The sequence below is a fragment of the Paralichthys olivaceus genome, chromosome 2 (genome assembly GCF_024713975.1).
Source record: "Paralichthys olivaceus isolate ysfri-2021 chromosome 2, ASM2471397v2, whole genome shotgun sequence".
NCBI classification, from domain to species: Eukaryota; Metazoa; Chordata; class Actinopteri; order Pleuronectiformes; family Paralichthyidae; genus Paralichthys; species Paralichthys olivaceus.
Genome location: NC_091094.1, coordinates 20,353,901 through 20,375,411, shown reverse-complemented (window position 1 = coordinate 20,375,411; position 21,511 = coordinate 20,353,901). Strand labels below are relative to the sequence as shown.

The following is a 21,511-nucleotide window of genomic DNA, read 5'->3' as shown; positions in this document are numbered from 1 at the left end:
TCATTTCTGCCAATAAACATGACATGATGAACTGTGGCCACTATCTTTTTTCATGAAGGGTCAGTCTGATCCTTGAACACTGAACTTAATGGCCATAATTATTTGAGGAAAGTCTTTTTCAAGTTAATCGGAAGACTTGCTATTGATATTAAACACAATGCAGAGACACTACAGCATCTGAAAGAAACAGTCTTAGAGAAGAAAAGTTTGATTATTAAGAAACTAAACAGATTTACTTGTTTCTTCTGATTGTTTTATCTGTGTAACCAGTACTTGCTACTTGTGGAACTGAACAATCTTTGAATTTAATCAAAAGTGTTAACATTACGGAGCTACGTTATCCATATAGTTACAGAGCATCGCACAGTTGAATTTACACAACAAACAGCATTGTACAGATAGTACACATACTGGGTGCTGCTCTGATCTGTTGATGATACAAATGTCCATTCGTTCTGCTCGTAAGCACCAGGCATCTATGGATGAGCGTGAGGTAACAGTGCATCTGCTCTGGAACAAGACCCCGTCCCTGAGTGAAGAGTAACTGATGACTCAGTGGCCTCCACCTGTTTGAGGAGCAAGAGTGACATGTTTCCTTACAGGTGAATACAGAAAGGTTAGTCTACCACATTGATATAAACAAATAGTCCTAAATCAATGACACCTTAGTGTAAAAAAAGGACTTGGACCTTCATTGTTAAAGGATTTGTATTACTTTACATTTGTTTTGTACCTAATAAACTGGCATAAAAGTGGTCAGCTGTTTGGCTGCTGGGGATCAACCACTTTAGGTATTATTCACGTTTCTTTACTGCACACATCTTGTCTTTTCTTGGAAAGTTTTTAATTGGGAGTGAAATGGGACAAAGGCATCAGCAGTGTCAGATTCTTGCCAGCGCTGTGTAAAGGTAGACGTTCAAGATAAACTTTGGAATGGAGCCAGCTACTATGCATACTGCTAAGATGATGAGGAATGAGAGCAAATAGACTCAGTCAGTCCTGTTTTTTTTAGCAAATATCCTCAGTTACCCTTTTAAGCTTATGTTTGGTGTTGGTTTGCTGTTGGTATCCAGATGATTCTCGAGAAGGAAGTACACAACACACTTACTGTTGCAGCCTGACTGATATGGATTTTTGGGGCAAATGTAAATACCAACATTAGAGAAAAAAACATTTCTGATACCAATATATCATCTGACATACAGTATATGTTAAAAATGCCAATGATTCCAAAACTACACATAATAAGGAAACACAAATACAACCTAACATAGAACTTTAATTTAAAAACAGTTTGTGCTTTATAAATTCTACCTGTTTAAGCGATATTTTAAAATATAATGGTTTAATATTGAAGAACATCCTACTCTTAGCAACGTTTTGCAGTCATACATGTAATGTAAATATATGGAAACTAAACATTGTGTTAATATAATGGACAGGTCAGATTGATTTAGTTATTCTCACAGGTAACAAAGATAGCTTTGCATCAAATGATTGGAAATAATTGAAATAATTTAAAACATACTGTGAATTAAAGCTTTGTGTGACCTGCCCTTTACATTGTAATGTAATTATGTCCTATTGTTGGTTTAATCTGGATAAAAATTCAATGTTTGTTTATTTAGCTACGGGTTATTGTTTTTCTCTAAGTACATTAGCGTTTGTATACACGAGACAACACGAAAACTACCACGGTCGCTGTCCGGTGCGTCATAAAAAAGGCGACTCTGGATCTAACAGGAAGTGCCTTCCAATCTTCACTTAGCTTTCAGAGCTAATGCTAGTAAACTGATAGCATCAACATAATGCTGAACGACAGTGAGCTGGCAACGCTGCGGAACAGATTCAAGAGAGATGCAGAGTTTCTTATGCAAACAACGACAGCGAGTGACCAAGATGAAAAGAGTAAGAAACGTAGTGGCTAACGTTATTAGCCGGGTTTTCTGTCACAGTTTAAACAGCGTTATAAACAGTGGAAACGTCACTTACTTCCGGTTTGGGGGCTGACATCCTGACTAAATGCTAAACACAGCCTGCTGACCAACTTGAGCAGAAAACCAATTCTAAAGTCACATGGCTCAAACTGTTGAAAGACCAGTGTGCAACCACCACGGGGTTTAAACATAGTGACCTTTTCTTTTCACGGAACCATAACGAGCTGCCACTCGTGATTTACTAAGCTGTCAGTTTATTAGGAACACCAAGCTAAAGCTAATGCAGCCTGATACAGCAGACCTGCAGTGAACCCCACTGTGATGACGAATGACATGTGTTGTTGAAACTGCTGGACGTGTTTTACAGTGCTGCTGTTGAACTGGATTGCTGTATTACTAAATGGGTTAGACGCAATAATGAAAATATAACACAACATGAATCAAGAGCATCACATTGCATCCTTCTAAATAACCATCAACACAAAACTGTCTCAACAAACCATGGACATTTCAATTTGAAAGTTTTGTTTACTATTGGACTCCTTCGTTAGTTTTATTGTGGTGTATCTAATAAACTGGCTGCTGAGTGCAGCCAATACACAACAGACAGTGCGACTGCAACACTTTCATTCTAAAAGGGGTTTGTGTGCAGCTGGTACAGTGGACAATTGTCCCACTCTGAGGCGTCGACTGGCAGATACCCAACAATTCTTGATTCTTTTGATTGGGAGCAAACGCTGTGTCAGGCCAGCCACACGGTAGAAGGAAACTGTACTCCTACGCTGTCGCCAGTCCAATACCATCTCTTTGCCAGTGTAAACCGATCACTGTAATACAAGCAACAGACCAAGCATTTGTTGAGTGGTCATCCCTTTCATATCAACGTCTGCGATTATTCCAGTTTACATGCCTCCGGTGGTCTTTTAGGTGAGCTGGCTTGCTATAGTATATCTTGTATACAAGATGGACCACAAGGCAAACCTTTGATTAAAGATGCAGGTCAACTATTTGTCTGGGGCATGGAGGCATGGAGTTCACTGTGAACTCTGCAGAGCAGAGCAGCACTTCATCAGCCAACAACAAGCTCTGATATGTTTAATCAACCAGTAAATTATAGAGATTAATAGCTCTCGGAGGAGTAAGATTATCTCCAGGAAAACTATCAGATTCACCTCTTAAGCTCCTGAAATTTGAATGGTTGGGATTTGGCACATTTTATTGAAGCAAGACAAATCTCAGTTGGTAGTAAATAGTATGCTATACTGTAATTCTTTCACTGACTATTTGAAATTGAATGTAGTGTGTTTTTGTTACATGGTACTACTGTGCTAACTATATTTATTACTCATCTAATCAATGGTAAAATAATGTAAGACTAGTCTCACATTTGTGTGCACGTGGATTATTGAGGTCCAATTAAATGTGATAAGCTATGAATCAATTTCCTATAATCTTTACTTACATTTCTACTTTCAAAGTTGTCATGGATTGAATTGTGCTCTCAAAGTGGACACATGTATGAAACTCCCATTTGAAGATTTTATGACATTGTTGTTTTCGATTATCTTTCAGGTCCGGAGGAAAAAGATGCCAAACCTCTTCCTCGCATTAACAGACATTCCGTTTTCTGGATCGTGGCATCTATGGCTGTGACCTACTACGTCAACTTCATCCAAAACATCATGGAGAACGATAATATCAAAAGGTGACTGAGTTATGGAGACAGCTGATGAAACTCCCTCCAAGGTTTCATTCACATGTCTCTGTACCCTACATAATACACACACAGCTAAGCAAAATATTACATACGTATGAGGTCACTTTCCAACTGTGCCTTATTTTTAGTTTCTGTATTTTCTCTAAATTATCTTCACACAGAGATCCTAATTGTCTGTTGTTGTGGAAGGTACATGCTCATGTAAAACAACAAAGTTTACATCTTTTAAAATTTTTTTTTAATTAACTTCAGATCTTCAATAATATTCTCCCTCTTTCTAACCCCTATTTTTTCCAGCTGGTGGTTCTATGTGGGTCTGGTACTCCTTGGGATCTGCCTGTCGCTGGCCATGTTTTGCATCGTATACCTGGAGTGGTTCAAAGGCATCCAGCACTATGACCAAGAATACCCTGCCATTCCTCCCCTCACCACCGCTGCATTTATTGCTGCATCATGCAGGTAAAACGCAAACAAAAGAGCATAACTGCAAATTGCTCGAACAAACTCTTTTATCCTTTCAATTTCATACCAGGGGAACTATAGGATGCTGTATTTGAAACCAAACAAATAATATCAGCATCAGATGTTTATCATCACACTTAACATTGAATTATATACATCTCCCTTTTGAATGTGATAATTTAACAAGATCACATAGTCATGACGAGACATAATATAGTTACATTGGTATATTCCTCAAAATCCAGTGTCAGACAGGCTTTAAGCTGTTATGTTGAAACATTAAAGTAACAAACTATTGTCTAAAATCTTGTTCAAATGCTCTAACATCAAGATTTTCTTTCTTTTCAATAATAACTCAAACAGATATGTAATTGTATCGCATACACATATTATTTATCTGTTCATGACACCTGGTGCAAATTCGTGGCTACTTGCATCTTTTTTTATCTTATTGTGAGGCGGGGCATCATCAACAGCACCCAAACAAGCTGTCCAAGCCAGATATTAATGGAAAGGACCACCAATATTCACTGTCATTTAACAGCTTGCCACATTCTTCTTCTTCATTCTGCCTGTTAGGAAGCCATCACTTTTGCTTTCTCATCAAGTGGATACATTACAAGCTATGGATCACTGCAGCATCATGTGTAAAACATGACAGTGTAGGAGGAAGCAGCCGTTTTTGTGTTTCAGTATTTGTGTGTATTTGTAAGTGACATGTGTCCTTCTCTCTCAGCTTTAACATAGCACTGTGGCCAGTGTGGTCCTTCTTCACGCCACTCATCCTCTTCACACAGTTCATGGGTGTGGTCATGCTCATCTCTTTGCTTGGATGAATGTGAAGGGTGAGGACAATACTTTTTTTGTGTGTGTTCTCTTTTCAATGACAACATTGCATTTGGACATAAATTGTTGAATATCTTTATGGAATAAAATCAAAACTTTAATTTCATTCGTGAATCTCAACTCAGAATCTTTTCTATTGTTTTGCAGCCGAGGATCGACACAATGCTAACCTCAATACTGAGTTGTGGTTTTATACTTTTTCTCCACTACTTACAGATATTTTCTGTTGCCAACTCCCCCATATCTCCTCACTTCCATTTTACTGAATCTCACTCTCTCTTCAAACAACCAAATGGAATTTAACCATAATTCATTTTACTACACCAGTTTTTTTAACAGCGACATGTCAACATGTCTTCTGTGATATATGCCTGAACTACACTGTGTGTGTGTGTGTGTGTGTGTGTGTGTGTGTGTGTGAGAGAGAGCATTGGAGAAAATGTGTTGGACTATTTATAGCTGTGAAAAGTTATAAAATATTGTATTTTTTATCAAGCAGTTTGTGGTGAGGTATGTTAAATGTTGGATGTTAAAATGTTTATGTCTTTAATAAAGTTATATTAAGTTAACAAATTTTAAATGAATTGTTGCTTTTCATTGAAACTGAATCAAACACCCACCAAGCATCTGGTACACACACACACACAGTGTAGTTTGAATTATCCACATGTTATTTGAGACAAGCTCCTGCTTTGCAAAAGCACACAGATATACACAAAGGAGCATATGACAGATGATCACGCATATGACACTGTATCCTCAACACACAAACACACATTTTAACCTTGAGTCAGTCTCTGCAACACACAGACCAGACCTCAGCAGTATGGTCCAAATGAAACATTTAAAGTGTCAGTGAGAGTCCACTGGATGAGAGTAAGGAATGTCAGGATCAGGATCTGATTTTTGTGCATGTTTACGGTAAATCCATTAAATCGATTGAAACGGTGACTAAATGTCAATTCATTCACCTGGAAACACAAATGCTGATTTTGAAATCCTATAAAATTCTCAGCACTTTAACTCGAAGTTCCTTCGCCTGCATTTGGGTTAGTGTCAACAAGATGCACTTCACATTTACACATTTTTTGGGAGGAATATTCTCGTTATATTTAACTATATTACAATATTAAAACATATATTATACCATATAATAATAGAATGGGTTGATGTGAGCGTGGGTGGGTCTGAGAGCAAGACACTGCACCTGCGACCTGCACCCACTGGAAGGTACTAGCTTTCAATCACAATATCCATGCCCAATTGCATGTTGTGTTTTCTCATCTACCTTAGTCTGATTTACAAAATGAACATCAGGCTGTTTTGAAGAAGAATTGAAACGAGACGTGATACATACTTTTTTGTTTTTTTAATAATTACATATAGAATAATTTACACAATTGTGGTTTGGAAGAGGGAAGGGGGGTGAATAAGGGAGCAGAGGGGAGGTGGGATGAGAGGATGGGAGACTGGATTGAGGGAGTGGAAGGATAGGAGAGGTGAAGGGGGTTAAAAGGGTGAAGGAGGTTGAGAGGTTGAATGACCAAATGTCATTCTCTTCTCCTCCTGCTCCTTCTTCTCTTTCAGCTCATTCTTCTGCCTCTTTTCTTTCACCTTCTGTGCTTTTCTTTCATCCTTATTTCTGGCCTTGCCGCTGTCTGACTTGAGGGCCAACTTCTGAAAAGACAGAGATGACACATGTTTAATTATTTCCACTCTCAAAGTCTAAATCTGAAACAAACTCACAATCCAACAAGTTGTTAGCTTACCTGAAGCTAAATATTCTTCACGTTGAGCAGCTTGATATCCTCCTCCATCTTCTGAGCTTGGATCTGGGAGTCTTGCTCCATGATGAGACTCACCAGGTCCTTGATTTTTTTAAAGGCAGGTCTCTTTCTCCACCTTCTCACTCCTGATCTGATCCTCCTGAGCTGATTTTACTGAGTGTTGACTTTAAGGTCCCAGTCAGTCTCACTCTGAAGGATCTGAGTCTGCATGGTCTTCAGTTTTTCCATGAGCTCAACATTCTTTTGCAAGTCTGCAAGTTGAACCACTTCTCTGTGGCTTCAACCAGACTCTCAAGCTTCTTGATTCTTTGACTCAGAAATCTTTCTCACTCAATAGCTGGTTCTTCAGAGTGTTGATTTGAAGTAGGTAGTCACCCTTGTTCTGCAGGATCTCAATTTGCATGGCCTTCAGTTTGGCCATGAGCTGATCATTTTCTTGTTGACCAGCGCAGTCTTGTCACTTTCAAAATTGACCATTAGTTCATCTTTTTCTCAGGTGACACCTTCTGCATGTCATCTATTTCAGGAAGTGAATAAAAGCACATTTCCCCCATTTAGAGAACTCTAATGACAGATTACCCAAAGCCTGCTGTCCCTCATTATCAATCATACATGATAGAGAGGCACAGCTGTTTTAATTTTAAACAAACTCAGTACATCACAAATCTAATTTGATAACAATTAAGAACTTTGTCTAATTTATGACAAATTTATATCCTAATATGCATCTTATCAGAATCCTATGTTACTGACCTTGTCATGCAATTCAAAGGGGGAGTTTCTGATTAACAGGGGCCCCACCCCTTTCTGTGAAGTCATGTGATTTCACTCACATGATGCTCATGCTAACTTACAGTAAAAGTCCTGTTGATTAGATTTTTACTAGAACAAGAAACTAAAACATTCTGGATTTCCCACTTTACCCAAATTCACCCTTTACTACCCTGCGTTTAATGAGGATCAACTTCCAGTTTATTTACATATCAGTGAAAATCCTATAATGCTGTACAACACTGCCAGATGCCAATGTTTGTAGTTTTATCATTTTTAAGCAGTTGTTCATCCACTTACATCTGATAATAGATGTTCAACATATGGTTTATTTAATCCCAGTTGTGGATAAACCTTTCATATTCCTGTGAAACATAACATGCATATAAAAATACACACTTACACAAGTAGATGTCCTGACTTTAAAAGTCCAGATTTATTATTTTAGAAAATGTACTGATCCAAACCAGTGATGCAGAATGAGAGCTTGCAGTGTTTCCTTTATATGTTCCATATTAGTGTTAGCAGTGATGCATCAAGCATTGAAACATGTAGATGTATCAAAGTGAAGCTGCATGGACTAGTATTTTATATAATATATTTCATAGGGTTATCATTTGTTAGGTAAAATCTTTAAAGTAAATATATATTGTTAGTTCAATGTAATGAAATGTGTAGTAAACACATTTCCCTCTGTAAACTATAACGAGATGGAAACAGTTTTCCAGCTTTTGTTTTTACAGTTGATAATAAAGCTCATATACAGTGAGTCAGGGTGTCAATGATTTGCCATCAGTGTCTACTGGGGGGGGTTGATGCTCCTCAAACAGCGAGGTGGGAGGATGCTTCCAAATCAATCAATCATTTTAATCAAAATGTTAAGACTTCATCAGTCGCCCATTAAACTTCTGTGAGAACACGCAGATGTTAGACTACTTTCTTTATCGCGCTGATTGTCTGTGATCAAGACATCGATACTCAGCGGCAGATGGTGTCGAGATGAGCTGTTAAAGAACATAACTCGATCAATTATCCGGTGCACGTGATGGTGGTGTAGAGAGATACACATGATAAACAGGCAAATGGTTCGCCCCCTATTCACAGTTTGGGATTTGTTTGTTTTTTTACTCCAAGGCTGTGCCAACGGTTCGTACAGGGGAGGTTTAGTGTCTGTTTTTTCCTCCTCGTGCTACTGAAGGAAAATAAACAGAGTTGATGTTTGAATTGTTTGTTTGAACAATTAGAACAGATTGTGTTGAATGGCCTGAACAAACCACGGTAGTGTCAAACTGTCCGTCAAAACACCCGCAGAAGACACGCTCCTGTGCGTAATGGCGCACAGTCATCCAGAGAGCACCGCAGATTGAAGGCCGTCTGCAACACCTCCTATACTATTCTGAATAAAAAAACCTCAGTCCGAAAATACAAAATAAAAGGTTCACTGTTGAATCGTTTTTAAACAGATTTTTATCGAATTGACAACTCAAGAGAACACTTCAAGATGATACATTTTGCTATTAATAGGGAAAGTGAAATGTCGGTCTATTCTTTAAACTATAAAGCTCTTTTATCAAATTCAACAGACACTGCAAGCAATTGGCTGCCACACATATTGATGATGATTTAAGTGAAATCTGAAGTGGTATCTTTTTTTCCATAGATGTATGCGGTAGTTTATTGTGAAATAGATAATAATATGCACTAATATAAGATATAATACTCAGGAAATTGGCATTGATAGACACAAGTGTTGCTCACATTAAGAGTTAACAGATTGTTTTGCTTTAATCAAGCACCAAAAACCCTCTTGATGACTGTTATCCCTTTTCCACCAACTTGCTCCACTTCTTAAAAAGCTGCTGGACAGGCAGCCTCAGCCCTGAGGACTGGGAGGGACTGAGAAGAGTCCCGCGACATGATAGGAACTATTGTGAAGCCATCACAATGCATGTGAGCCTATCAATTTCATTCATGTGTTGTGCTTTATAATATATTTTTTTGTAATTGAAACCAATCACAGGCCTGTTTATCTATGAAGGACGTGTATACAAGCCCTCCAATAACAATCCACATCACACTGATGACGTGTCTATGTCAGCAGACTTTCACATGCTGATTGTGTTCATCCGTCCCTGGCTATTTATTGACGTACATCTCCTCACAAGAAGCCATTGTGAATTTCACCATTGAAATCTGATTTAACGTTTTTAACCATGTCTCCACCACAAGTGGACATAAGGATTTGAGGAGGTGGCACTTGGATTTGAAGCGCTCTGAGTCAGGACAGGTCACTTCCCTCCAGCCTGCAGAAATCGCAGGTTTGTGAAATGTCATCCTCTTTTTTGATCTAGACTTTAACATCCGATAGCCACCCCGAGAGGATTTCAGTAGACTTGGAAAGACGCGCTGGCAGCTGCTCTAAAAAGGTGGATTCAGGCGCATATCGGTTTTTTCTGTTATTGTGGATAATTCCGTGCTTGGTGTTTTTGCTGCTTTATGCGGTGAATGGTTGGCACGGCGAGCCAATGGTTTCTCTGAAACATATGGGGGTTTCAGGAGGACGGGGGTCTGAGATCACCAAGAACTGAAACGCAATCTCCCATTTTCAGTGACTCAGCGAGGCGCACGACAACATATTTCAGTTTCAGGGTTTCAAGGTGACAATGGCATCTATCAAGTCCATCCTCGGCGAGGCCGGACACTGAAACTATGCATGGCCACTGATCCGAACCTGGAAGATTGAATGAACATGTTTGGCACAGTACCTGTCCGTCTGAATCCCCACCTTGGAGCAACAGGTTACGCACCTCAGATGCACTTATAGCGCGCCGCTTTGACTCTCCTCTTCTCTCGGTTCTGCGGTTTTTCTACGTCTCCCACCATGGTGGAACACAGCGGCCTGGATATTATGTGTCTGAACAAGTACTGCCATAGTTCCTCCTCGTCCTCCAGCTCCGATCAGGACAAGAAGACTTTCGCCAAATTAAAACTCAGCTTGTCTGGGGACTACCCGAGGAAGAACGCGGAGATCCTCAGCGGTCAGTACGGGACCAATCTGCTGCTGATCGGGGCCGCGCTGATGCTGGCGATCGCGCACCATGACCCCTTCGTCAAGGAAGAGCACTTTCTGTCCTTCGTCACCTGCCTCATGAGCCTTCAGCTGATCTGGATGATGTGGTACATCCTGGTGCGGGACAGACAGAAGAACACGCGGACCGAGAAAGACGTGCACGCCACCACATGCTGGATAAGAGGTGAGGTTGTGCCATTACGCACGGTGTCTCAGCAGTAAATGCGTAAAATGGCAAATATAATTGTACTGTCTGTGTGTGTGGAGATTACAGAGGAGTATTTTAGTGTTCATGAGTCCAACAATTCTCGAGTGATTGTGACACATTTTCTCTATAAATGTTGGTTTTGTCATCAGTCATAATAATAACTTGATCGCTACATCTTTTTTTCTCTCGGTAGGTGGCTTGACTCTACTTGCGCTCCTCTCACTCATTATGGACGCTTTCCGAATCGGGCATTATGTTGGCTACCAGTCTTGTGTGTCTGCTGTGCTCGGGGTATATCCTGTCATCCATGCAACTCACACCATAGCACAGGCAAGTTTACAGCCCCACTTTCATTTCAATATGGTGATAATCTTTCAGCAGTGTTGGACACTGTGTCTTTTTTTGTCTGCGCACCGCTTAACCAGGTAGGTCTGTGGATAATGTGCTCTTTGTTGCTGAGGAGAGGACAGGGCTGCTGCAACAATATAGTCCTGTCATTGTCCCTGTTATCAAGTGAGTGTACTGCATATGACAAGAAAAATCCTGCTGGTAAAGGGACTTAAATACTTAACCAAGTTGGTTTTGCTGTTATAAAACGTGTTTAGTTGTAGTTAAACGATTTATAGTTTGGGTAATGTTTGGTTTTGCCTTTTATATTTAAGTTCTGTGTCTTGTTTTGGTGTTCAGGTGCATTTTCTTTGGTTTCACATCAAGGACGTCATCAAGAGCTTTGAAACATTTGAGAGGTATGTGAAATTATGTCGGAATTTTACTCAAACAACATTTTAAATAAATCAACAATGTTATCAGAGTCATGAAATGTTAGACGAGTAACAAAAAATTATGTGCAAAATATGAAATCTACATCCACAAACAAACAGACTAATGTTATCATAATACTGCCAAATGCCATCAAATGATGGGTCATCAACCTTGTTTGCAACTCTTTGCTTCCTCAGGTTCGGTGTAATCCACGCAGTCTTTACAAATCTCCTCCTGTGGTGCAACGGTGTGATGTCAGAGGCCGAGCACTTCTTGAACAACCATATGAGAAGACTCTCTGCCCTAGGCTATGGAAACCTCACCACAGGTAAGGGGCCAAGGGGTCGATTGCTGGCTTGTACCTGAAAGAAAAGTACAATAGTCCACTTGAGCTCTCACGTCAATGGATAAAAGAAAAAGGAAAGAGATTACGGTTTCCAAGGGGAAGGGAGGTTAGCCCGGCAGGCCCGGTGGGTCTTGTTTGTGTCGAGCATCTCTCTATTAGGTTTCAGGAGACACAGTGTTGCTAGTGCTGAGGCCCCCTTCCCGGCCCTTTCCCCACACTTCAGCCACCACCACCCTCCTTGGCAACCCCCCACTTGACCTCAGACGGCTTTGTCCCCAGGCTGCTTACTCCCAAGGGTGCTGCAATTACAGTAACTGATACATCTAAGCCTAGGGTTGGGGGGTTCGCTTGCTCCTCCTCATATCCGGCTGACTGTGAGGCTGGCTGCACCCTGACTGTTGTTCCCATTTTAATTAAAGGGTGCAGGACCATAGCAGAGGGGAGGGGAGGCAGGGTTTTGTTGAGATGGTCTCTATAGGTATATGTTGGGTAGAGCTTTACAAGGAGTGAGTAAGAATAAAACGTGTATTGTCGCCAATGTCTAAGATGCTCAGGTTTTCAGCTAATGAGGGAAATTCAAATCAGGAAAATATGGCCCGTGATTACTGACCACCATGGGTGGTTTCATTGAACTAAAAATACTTTAAATTGAAGTTTTCAAATAAATAAATAATCAAGTTAAAAGACATTTCATAAATACCCCAATCTTTGCTCATCCCTGATTACAGGGCAATCTTTTGTTTTGAATTTAGTTTAACCCTAACGATCGGGCTTTATTGTTGCGATGGACCAAATCATTGGGATTGCATTAGTGTAGATCAGAGGTGTCCAACATGAGGGTCGGGACCTCTGCAGCAGCCACACAAGTTTATAATTTTAGTCCACTCTCTAATGTCTGTTTATTTTACTCATCAATCACTGAATAATCATTTTCACACATTTAAAAAAAACTCTTCTTGGATGAACTGGTTTCAACCTCACAGTGGGCACTAACACCATTTTGTAACAAGTCAAATAAGGGAACCACTACTTGAGTGATTAACTCCTCAGTTAATTTGTCATTGCTGCTCCCTTCATCTCTAGCAGACATTTTCTTATATCTGTATAAATTCTTCAACACTAACATACTTCTCCATTATGTTACAACCAGTTTCTTCTAATCAATGTTGTAAATACTGTTTTGTTTATACGTTCAGTTACATGCGACATCTATTGCACTTCTGTTCATCCTGGGATCACTCACATGTGGCTCTCTGAGATTTAATGTTTTTTATTTGGTAGTTTTTACTTACTCTTGTTGAGGGTTAAGGACAGAAGATGTCACACCTTGTTAAGCCCTTTAAGACAAATTGTGATTTGTAAATATGGTCTAAACAATTAAAATTTGATTAATTTATTGATAGATTGATTGATTTGATTAAATGCAGTATAATACCATTTGACTCTAATGTCAGAGGGAAGTACTGACATTACATAAACTTAAGTAGTCTATCAAATATGTGCTATTTATTATATCTTATGTTTATGTTTACTCTAATATGCATGCCAGTATTTTCTTTCTCTGTCCTGTATTATGTCTTGATAGTTTGATATAGGTTTTGTTAATACTGTCTTTCAAGATTGACAACAAGGGTTAATGTGGGACAGAATAAAAATGGTTGTATGTGTTGCTGTACTTTTCCATATCTCTAATGCATATGCATCTGTTGTCATTGTTCTGCAGTTCACTCGGATCCCCTCTGTAACTGCACCACCAGCACTTGCTCCATGTTCACCAGCAGCCTCTACTATCTTTATCCCTTCAACATCGAGTACCACATCTTTGTCTCTGCCATGCTCTTCGTCATGTGGAAAAACATCGGGCGGACCATTGACCTTTCCTCAAACCGGAAAAGGTTGGCCACCAAAACCCGGGGCCTGTCCGTTGGCCCTCTCCTGGGTCTGCTAGCCCTGGCCAGCACTATCGGGATCCTGGTGGTCTACATCACCCATGTGGAGTCCCTTCAGACACGCCAGTCTGCCATTTCCATGTTCTACATTTACGGCATTGTCATGCTACTGTTCATGTGCTTTGCCGGGGCTTTAGGTCTTCTCATATACCGAGCGGACCACATACCACTGGACACCTCTAAGAACCCGTCGAGACAGCTGGACACAGAGCTGCTGTTTGGATCCTCTATTGGCTCCTGGCTCATGTCCTGGTGCAGCATTGTGGCTGTGTTGAGTACCAATAGCAGCCCTCCGTACCTGTGGACAAACTTCTTCTACTCTCTGCTGATTGTGCTGGAGAAATACATGCAGAACCTCTTCATCATAGAGTCTCTTTACCGCCAGCAAGGGGACGGAGAGAGGGAGGACCCAGAGTTACCGTCTGCTCCCGAAATCTTCTCCGTCACCTCCTCTTTAGCCCCGCCATACAACGGCATCATCAACCGAGCTTATGAGACGCCAGAGAAAGCCTGCGTTACCATGGAGAATGAGCAGGAGGAGAGCGGGCAGGTGTACAGATGTCCGAGGAAACCGTCAGAGGTACCTCTGCCTGTGGGGAGCAAAGTTGTGGAGACTCCAAATATAAAGAGGCAAATCCTGAAGAATATTTCTGTCTTCCTCATAATGTGCAACATCTCTGTGAGTATATATGAATTTAAGTTTAAGTGTAAAGTATCTAAATAATATATATATATTAAATGCTTATGTAAATCCAAATCTGATTTACCCATCTACATTTCCACCTGTCAGCTGATTGTTTTGGTTGTTCGGCTCGCTGCTATACTCTTTGGTCTCATTTCTCTCATCCATCTTTTTTGAGTAAAAGATGTTTTTAGAGAGGAACTGTATCAAACCTGCTGTGGCTACTGTGGTGACAATTTCTGTGAAACAAGCACAAAGTCAAACACTTCTTTCTGAAAGTTTAATTCAGCATCTGCAGATGGACTCATCAGTACATATCACCTGAATGACATGCACAAATGAGCAAAGAACATAGGAGAATCTGTGTTCTTATAACTCTCAGCCCCCTCCCACTAAGCATGCAAAGGTATTTATTACCCTCCTGTAGTTTCACTCAGTGGAGGAGACATCCTGTCCATTTGTTTACATGTTCTGTGGATGACCCCCCTGTGAGATCCCAATCAGAGATACCAAGAGATAAAGTTTTGGTTTCTCGAGGCCAGAAAACTCAAGTCTCTTAAGCCACCATCGTAAACCTTAAAGTTAACCCTTTTAGATTAACAATTTGATCAACTCTTTGGTCAGTCATCCACATACATGTCTGCTCATGCAACTACACATACACAAATGTAAAAACTTCCATTACACTACACTATCAGTGCAGCATTTAGAACAGTCAAAGTTAGAGACGAGTTGATGAAGACCAAAACAGAGCTATGAGGAGGGTGAATATCAAACTTACATTCATCAGGTGGCCAGAAACGACAAATGCATGCTAATGTTGCAGTGTGTCCTCTGGTAGTATAAACTGAGCAGCTTTAAAAAGTGATCATATTTCAGGCTTTTGTTTACAGATTGTCAGGCTTCTCCCGAGTGGCTCAGAAGTCAGCGAATGCAGGTTTAATTAATTCTGTTCCATTCTCTCTTTCAGCTATGGATCCTTCCCGCCTTTGGCTGCCGGCCACAGTACGACAACGGGTTGGAACAGGAGACTTTCGGCTTCAGCATATGGACGACAGTTCTCAATTTTGCCATCCCCTTGAACCTTTTCTACCGCATGCACTCAGTTGCCTCCCTCTTCGAGGTGTTCCGCAGGGTCTGAAATATTTGGCAGATGACTGACAATGCCAGGTAACATGCACGGGAACACTTGTCACCACCAGCTCCCCTAGAGTGTCTCATAGCGCAGGTCAACCGTTCAGGAGGCAGTCACGGTCACACTCCAACAGACTTGAAAACAAGCTGCAGAGGCAAACAAAAATGTAGATCCCTTGGTGTGGAGATAGCAGAAGAGGAAGAACCTGCTCACCTGCGTTCCTTGAAGAAATTCCTTGTAAAACACAAGGCCTATTGTAGATGGTGATGAACAGAACCTTTGATTTCCAGTGATTTAAAAAGACCAGTGTACTTTTTGATTTATAATTACATATCAGTAGAAGTTTTTCTCATTGGTGCATCTGTCAAAATTGTACATAGAGCGAATACTACACAAACATTTTGTATTGTTTTATATTAGAAATTGACAATGGAGAATAGACTTCTCACTTGATTTTAATTTCTCAAATGTACAAGTCACTGAAACACCTTTAGTCTAATGCATTTAATAAGGAAATAGTGCTGTATTTAACAGAGCCATGACGGCTTGTTTTTACCACTTGACACACATTTTATCTGCATTTAAAATGTGCATACACTTTATGGATAATCGTTCTCATGTTCTTTACTTAGTAGTTCATGTAGTTTGATGGATGTTATGCAACACTTTAGCTACTAGAATAGTAAGAATCTCTCAGTGTGTTTAGACCAAAGTGAAGCCAATTTTTCCCATGGCACAATTACATGCAAAATCAATGCAACGACATGAATAGAAGAAAATACATGTCTACACGAAATGATAACGTCTCAGCTCATCGGTGTTGAGATTCAACGCATGTCACTAGGAATCATGAATGAAGGACCAACTTCTTTCCTGTGGGCACCAGATACCACAATATATACAAAACGTCTGCAGTTTATAGAAAACATAAGTTGGCTATTTTTCAGCCCACTTTCTACTTATATGAACGGAGTTAGCTCTAGCATTGGCTACTTAACCCTGACCCATTTAGTTAGTCAGTCCCCCAATGACCCCAAAATCAGTCCAGCGACCTTACTCATGTGAGAATTTTGTCTGAACACACCATTATAACAGCTCTATATATTAAATAATCTTTATGAGTTGGATACTAGTTCTCAGAAACACCTGCATCTCTCAGTGAACTTTCATCAGTGTCATCCTGAAAGTCAAGTTGAATGAAAGGTTTTGGTAAAATACTGTATAGCACTGTTATACACTGTGATTTGTATCCAATTTATATTAAAAAGTTCAAGACCAGATCAAACATTTACTATCATTTCCAATTGATGAACCTACAACATGTTGAATTCATGTATGTGAACGTGAAAAGATTGTGGTTTAACATGTTCAAATCAGGTGCATCTACATTGGTAAAAAGATGAATATTGTATGTAAGTAGTTATTTTAAAGATTCTCAGTCTTTCCACCTCTCGTTCTAGAGGCTTCTTCAGTTCTGCCAGGTGAAACATTTTTAAGAAACACAAGGTGGCCTATGCAGACCTGTACAACTCCTAGTTCCAGAATTATTATGCCAGAGCAGATATTGTATGTTTACACTCGAAGAATCTGCAATAAAAACATTACAGTCAGTGACATCACTTCTTTATATAAAGCACAAATATACTGTATAGTTGTACTGTACAATGTGTTAAATCAATGTATAGTTCTCAACCTGGTGCTACCTGCTGTATGTATCCTCGCTATGTGCCAAGTAATGGTAAAATTCTTGTGTGTTAGGTGCAAACTGTAATATTCTCTGTACATACTACCTTGCCGATCAGAATCATCCAGAAACTGTGATACAATTTTGCGAGATTCCAATGAAATGGTGCTCATATGTAATGATTTGTACTATAGTAATGAATGTATATCGAAATAAACGATAGTTTGCTTTTTCATATTCCACATCTCTTTTGTTGACATTTGCCTCTTTCCCTTTCACCCTGAGTCTTCTCGGTGCAGTTGTAATACACGTTCGCACCACAGGATGGCGCCACAGAATTGTGCTATCGGGACTGCAGCTTGCGTTTTGGTGCCATGAAAATTTCTCGAGACAAAGTGCTTTTAAATAAAATAAATCAAGTCACAGAAACAAATTAATGCAATAGAACAAAAAAGCATCAACTGTGCCTCCAGGTTGTGACTTCATATCAACGAACAATGATCGGTGGATTTCTTTGTCTTTACCACAGCTACGATATTCTTCATAATGACGCATTTTTGCCAGCACCATCTGAGCAAACACGCACATAAGCGTCATACTTTTGACTTACGCACATACATTCAGTGGCTGTGGTAACATCTGCAGCAACATCTGCATGGACCGAAGTAAACGTTGTGTTCGAATCAGGTTGCCTGCTGACACGACATCCTGAGATTATAGGTTATACTCCAGAGAATTTGGCATCGAGAGTCGGGGGGATTATTTTGACGTAGAGTCAGAACGATTTGACAGGCACATAGACACGTCTAAAAATAACCGCGAGGTCTCAGAGCCGGAAACGCCGCTGCCGCTGCCGCTGCTGCTCCACAGACGCACGACAGCGCACGACGCATGGCTCGGAACTCCTGGCTATCGTGACCGCAGAGAGTGTGAATGTGACTCACCTGTTCACACAATTCTGAAAAAAGTGGCTGAGCTGTGACCTCCAGTCTGCGGACGTCCGGGGGAAATAAAGGTTTAGAGATACTCTAAAACAGATAGATATTTCCAACCAGTTTGAAATATCTAAGTGGCTTTTTTCAATTTAGCTGCACACATCAGCCTTTCACGTTTTATATCTAAAAATGAATTAAAGATATGTCTGAAAATACTTTAACATTGAGCCATGAGGAGTATGACTTACGGTGCTGCAAGTATGAATCAAAATTATGCTCATTAACGGTTCAAGGCAGTAAACAGTGTCAATAATCATAGAAGGTTTAGACAGACAGACAGACAGATAGATAGATAGATAGATAGATAGATAGATAGATGGATAGACAGACAGACAGATAGATAGATAGATGGATAGACAGACAGACAGACAGACAGATAGATAGATAGATAGATAGATAGATAGATAGATAGATAGATAGATAGATAGATAGATAGATAGATAGATAGATGGATAGACAGATAGATAGATAGATAGATAGATAGATAGATAGATAGATAGATAGATAGATAGATGGATAGATAGATAGATAGATAGATAGATAGATACATAGATAGATAGATAGATAGATAGATAGATAGATAGATAGATAGATAGATAGATGGAAATACTATGCTCCAGGCTTTCTGCTGTTTTCAGGACCATGGACAGCTCTAAGTGCTTGCGAGGCTCATTTCTAGTTAAAATAAATATACGTATGGTTTAATACGTTTACAACCTAAAATACAGAAAACACATCATATATATAAATATATTAACGTTACTAAATGTAATCAAGCACAATCATTGTTCACCTCCAAGACTGCGGCATTATGTGATGTCAAACAATGCGCATCGGAGGATAGATTAAACACAATAAGAGAAACCTCTCGAATTTGACTTTTTAATCACACAGTGTTAATTGGGCTACACAATTACACAATTTTCTTCCGACGAAAAACCTCAAAAAATGTTGAGGATTTTCTCACACTCCTATAGAACAGCGCACTGTTGTGCGCAACGACACGCACAGAGGACGTGTGATGGACTGTGCGCCCAGCCCTGGTCAGGTTAGTGTGCGTCAGGCTGGGAGGACTCCCTCCTCATCCACACAGCGCCTCTCGGACTAAGGGATCCACTGAAGCAGCCTGTAGGACAGACATCTGGACCGACCAGGCTGCAACATGCGCTCGCCACTGCCTGCTGCGCTTCAGCCCATCAGCGCACCTGGCACGTCGCTCGGCTCAGTTTTAACGCGCTCTCTCCTCTCCCTCCGTCTGTTCCGCACTTCTCACCAGGCTGGCAGCCGAGCGGGTCAATGGGGACTATGCAGTGAGTTGCTGATAACTGCGCCTGTCCCCGCGCAAGGAGCGATGGACTGCAGTTGTACTTGAAGAGACAGATGGAGAACCCAGCCAAGTACCTCTCATCGGTGCAGGGGATTGACTCTGTGCCGGCACCCCAAGGAGAGATTATGTGGAACGGCACCGAAACAGAGGCAACAAGCGAAGGGGGGAAGGATATGGTGGTGCGCACAGTGACGGGCTGTCTGCTGTCCCTACTCATCCTATGGACCCTCCTGGGGAATATACTGGTTTGCTCCGCGGTGCTGCGCTTTCGGCACCTGCGGACAAAAGTCACCAACATTTTCATCGTCTCCCTGGCTCTATCGGATTTATTCGTGGCCGTCCTGGTGATGCCATGGAAAGCTGTGGCAGAGGTGGCGGGATACTGGCCCTTCGGCACTTTCTGTAACGTCTGGGTCGCTTTTGACATTATGTGCTCCACCGCCTCCATCCTCAACCTCTGCATTATCAGCGTGGATAGATACTGGGCCATCTCAAGCCCCTTCCGCTACGAGAGGAAAATGACCCAGCGAGTTGCCTTTGTCATGATAAGCATCACTTGGACGTTGTCTGTGCTCATTTCATTCATACCGGTGCAGTTAAACTGGCACAAAGCCAGCGCGGACGACATGGCTGGGGCGCACAACTCTTCCACGCGTTGGCAGGTAGAGGAAAACTGCGACTCCAGCCTGAGCAGAGAGTACGCTATATCCTCCTCTTTGATAAGTTTCTATATCCCCGTGGCGATTATGATTGTGACTTACACCCGCATATACCGGATTGCACAGATACAAATTAGGAGAATAGCCTCCCTGGAGAGAGCAGCAGAACACGCGCAAAGTTGCAGAACCAACAGAATAGAGTGCCAACATCACAACACCTTGAAAACCTCGATCAAACGGGAAACCAAAGTGTTCAAAACTCTGTCGGTGATTATGGGTGTCTTTGTGTGTTGCTGGTTACCTTTCTTCGTCCTAAACTGCATGGTCCCGTTCTGCGACAGGCCCGCCACAGACCGGGACGCAGGTCTGCCGTGCGTCAGCGAGACGACATTCGACGTCTTCGTGTGGTTCGGCTGGACCAATTCCTCCCTCAACCCCATCATCTACGCCTTCAACGCCGAGTTCAGAAAGGCTTTCGCCAGCCTCCTGGGCTGTCGCTATTTCTGCTCCAACACCCCGGTGGAAACGGTAAACATTAGTAACGAGCTGGTCTCATATAACCAAGATACCCTCATCCACAAGGAAATCGCAAACGCCTACGTCAACATGATCCCCAACGTGGTTGAATGTATTGAGCACGAAGAGACCTTCGACAGGATTTCACAGTTTTCTCACAACAACGACAACGCCACCGACTCGGTCTGTGACCTGGAAGACTGCGAGGCAGACATCAGTTTGGACAGGATGTCACCATTCACACCTAATGGATTACACTGACTCCTACTTTCTATGTCTCCCCGTGCGTAATTGGATGTATTGATAATAATGCCATATCGTTTATTCAGCTCCTTTGCCCCAGAAGCTCCTCTCCACAAGGGGCCCACATGGGTCAGGGTCCTCTGAGCTCCTGAGCAGCGGCCCTTTGCGACTGGTGGGGGAGTCTACAGTGACTTGGTCATGGACACTTGAGCAGAGTGTCTCTGCAGCCTGCGCTGCCTCAGCTTTTTGTCAAATATGAGATGTGATGTTGTTGTCCTGTTCTGAAAAAAAGTAATGTGTAGGTGTTTATTTACATGGCAAGTGAAGTCTGTGTTCATTAGTTCAAAGGTTAAGTGTTGTTGAAGCTGTTGTTTACTGGAAGGCTTTACTCAGAGCGTCCACGTCTCATGTTCAT

At 41.2% G+C, this 21,511-nt stretch overlaps 3 protein-coding genes and 1 long non-coding RNA gene across 4 annotated transcripts; 3 read left to right on the top strand and 1 right to left on the bottom strand.

Annotated features, from left to right (window-relative positions):
• Positions 1–1,717: 1,717 nt before the first annotated feature.
• Positions 1,718–5,542, top strand: tmem128 (transmembrane protein 128). The gene is made up of 5 exons (XM_020086539.2): positions 1,718–1,908; positions 3,510–3,642; positions 3,952–4,113; positions 4,853–4,961; positions 5,110–5,542. Exons 1-4 carry the CDS (start codon positions 1,809–1,811, stop codon positions 4,950–4,952), a joined length of 495 nt encoding a protein of 164 aa, XP_019942098.1. The 5' UTR covers positions 1,718–1,808; the 3' UTR covers positions 4,953–4,961; positions 5,110–5,542.
• A 1,038-nt stretch (positions 5,543–6,580) lies between these two features.
• LOC138405066 (uncharacterized) lies at positions 6,581–7,220 on the bottom strand. The gene is made up of 2 exons (XR_011238726.1): positions 6,732–7,220; positions 6,581–6,639 (listed from the first exon to the last, which is right to left on the bottom strand). It is a non-coding gene; the product is annotated as an uncharacterized lncRNA (long non-coding RNA).
• A 2,500-nt stretch (positions 7,221–9,720) lies between these two features.
• otop1 (otopetrin 1) lies at positions 9,721–17,593 on the top strand. Its single transcript, XM_069511018.1, has 6 exons — positions 9,721–10,774; positions 10,992–11,128; positions 11,486–11,544; positions 11,758–11,888; positions 13,630–14,534; positions 15,508–17,593. Exons 1-6 carry the CDS (start codon positions 10,402–10,404, stop codon positions 15,676–15,678), a joined length of 1,776 nt encoding a protein of 591 aa, XP_069367119.1. The 5' UTR covers positions 9,721–10,401; the 3' UTR covers positions 15,679–17,593.
• A 2,006-nt stretch (positions 17,594–19,599) lies between these two features.
• drd5a (dopamine receptor D5a) lies at positions 19,600–21,253 on the top strand. The gene has a single exon (XM_020086384.2). It carries the CDS (start codon positions 19,732–19,734, stop codon positions 21,112–21,114), a length of 1,383 nt encoding a protein of 460 aa, XP_019941943.1. The 5' UTR covers positions 19,600–19,731; the 3' UTR covers positions 21,115–21,253.
• The last annotated feature ends 258 nt before the right edge of the window (positions 21,254–21,511 follow it).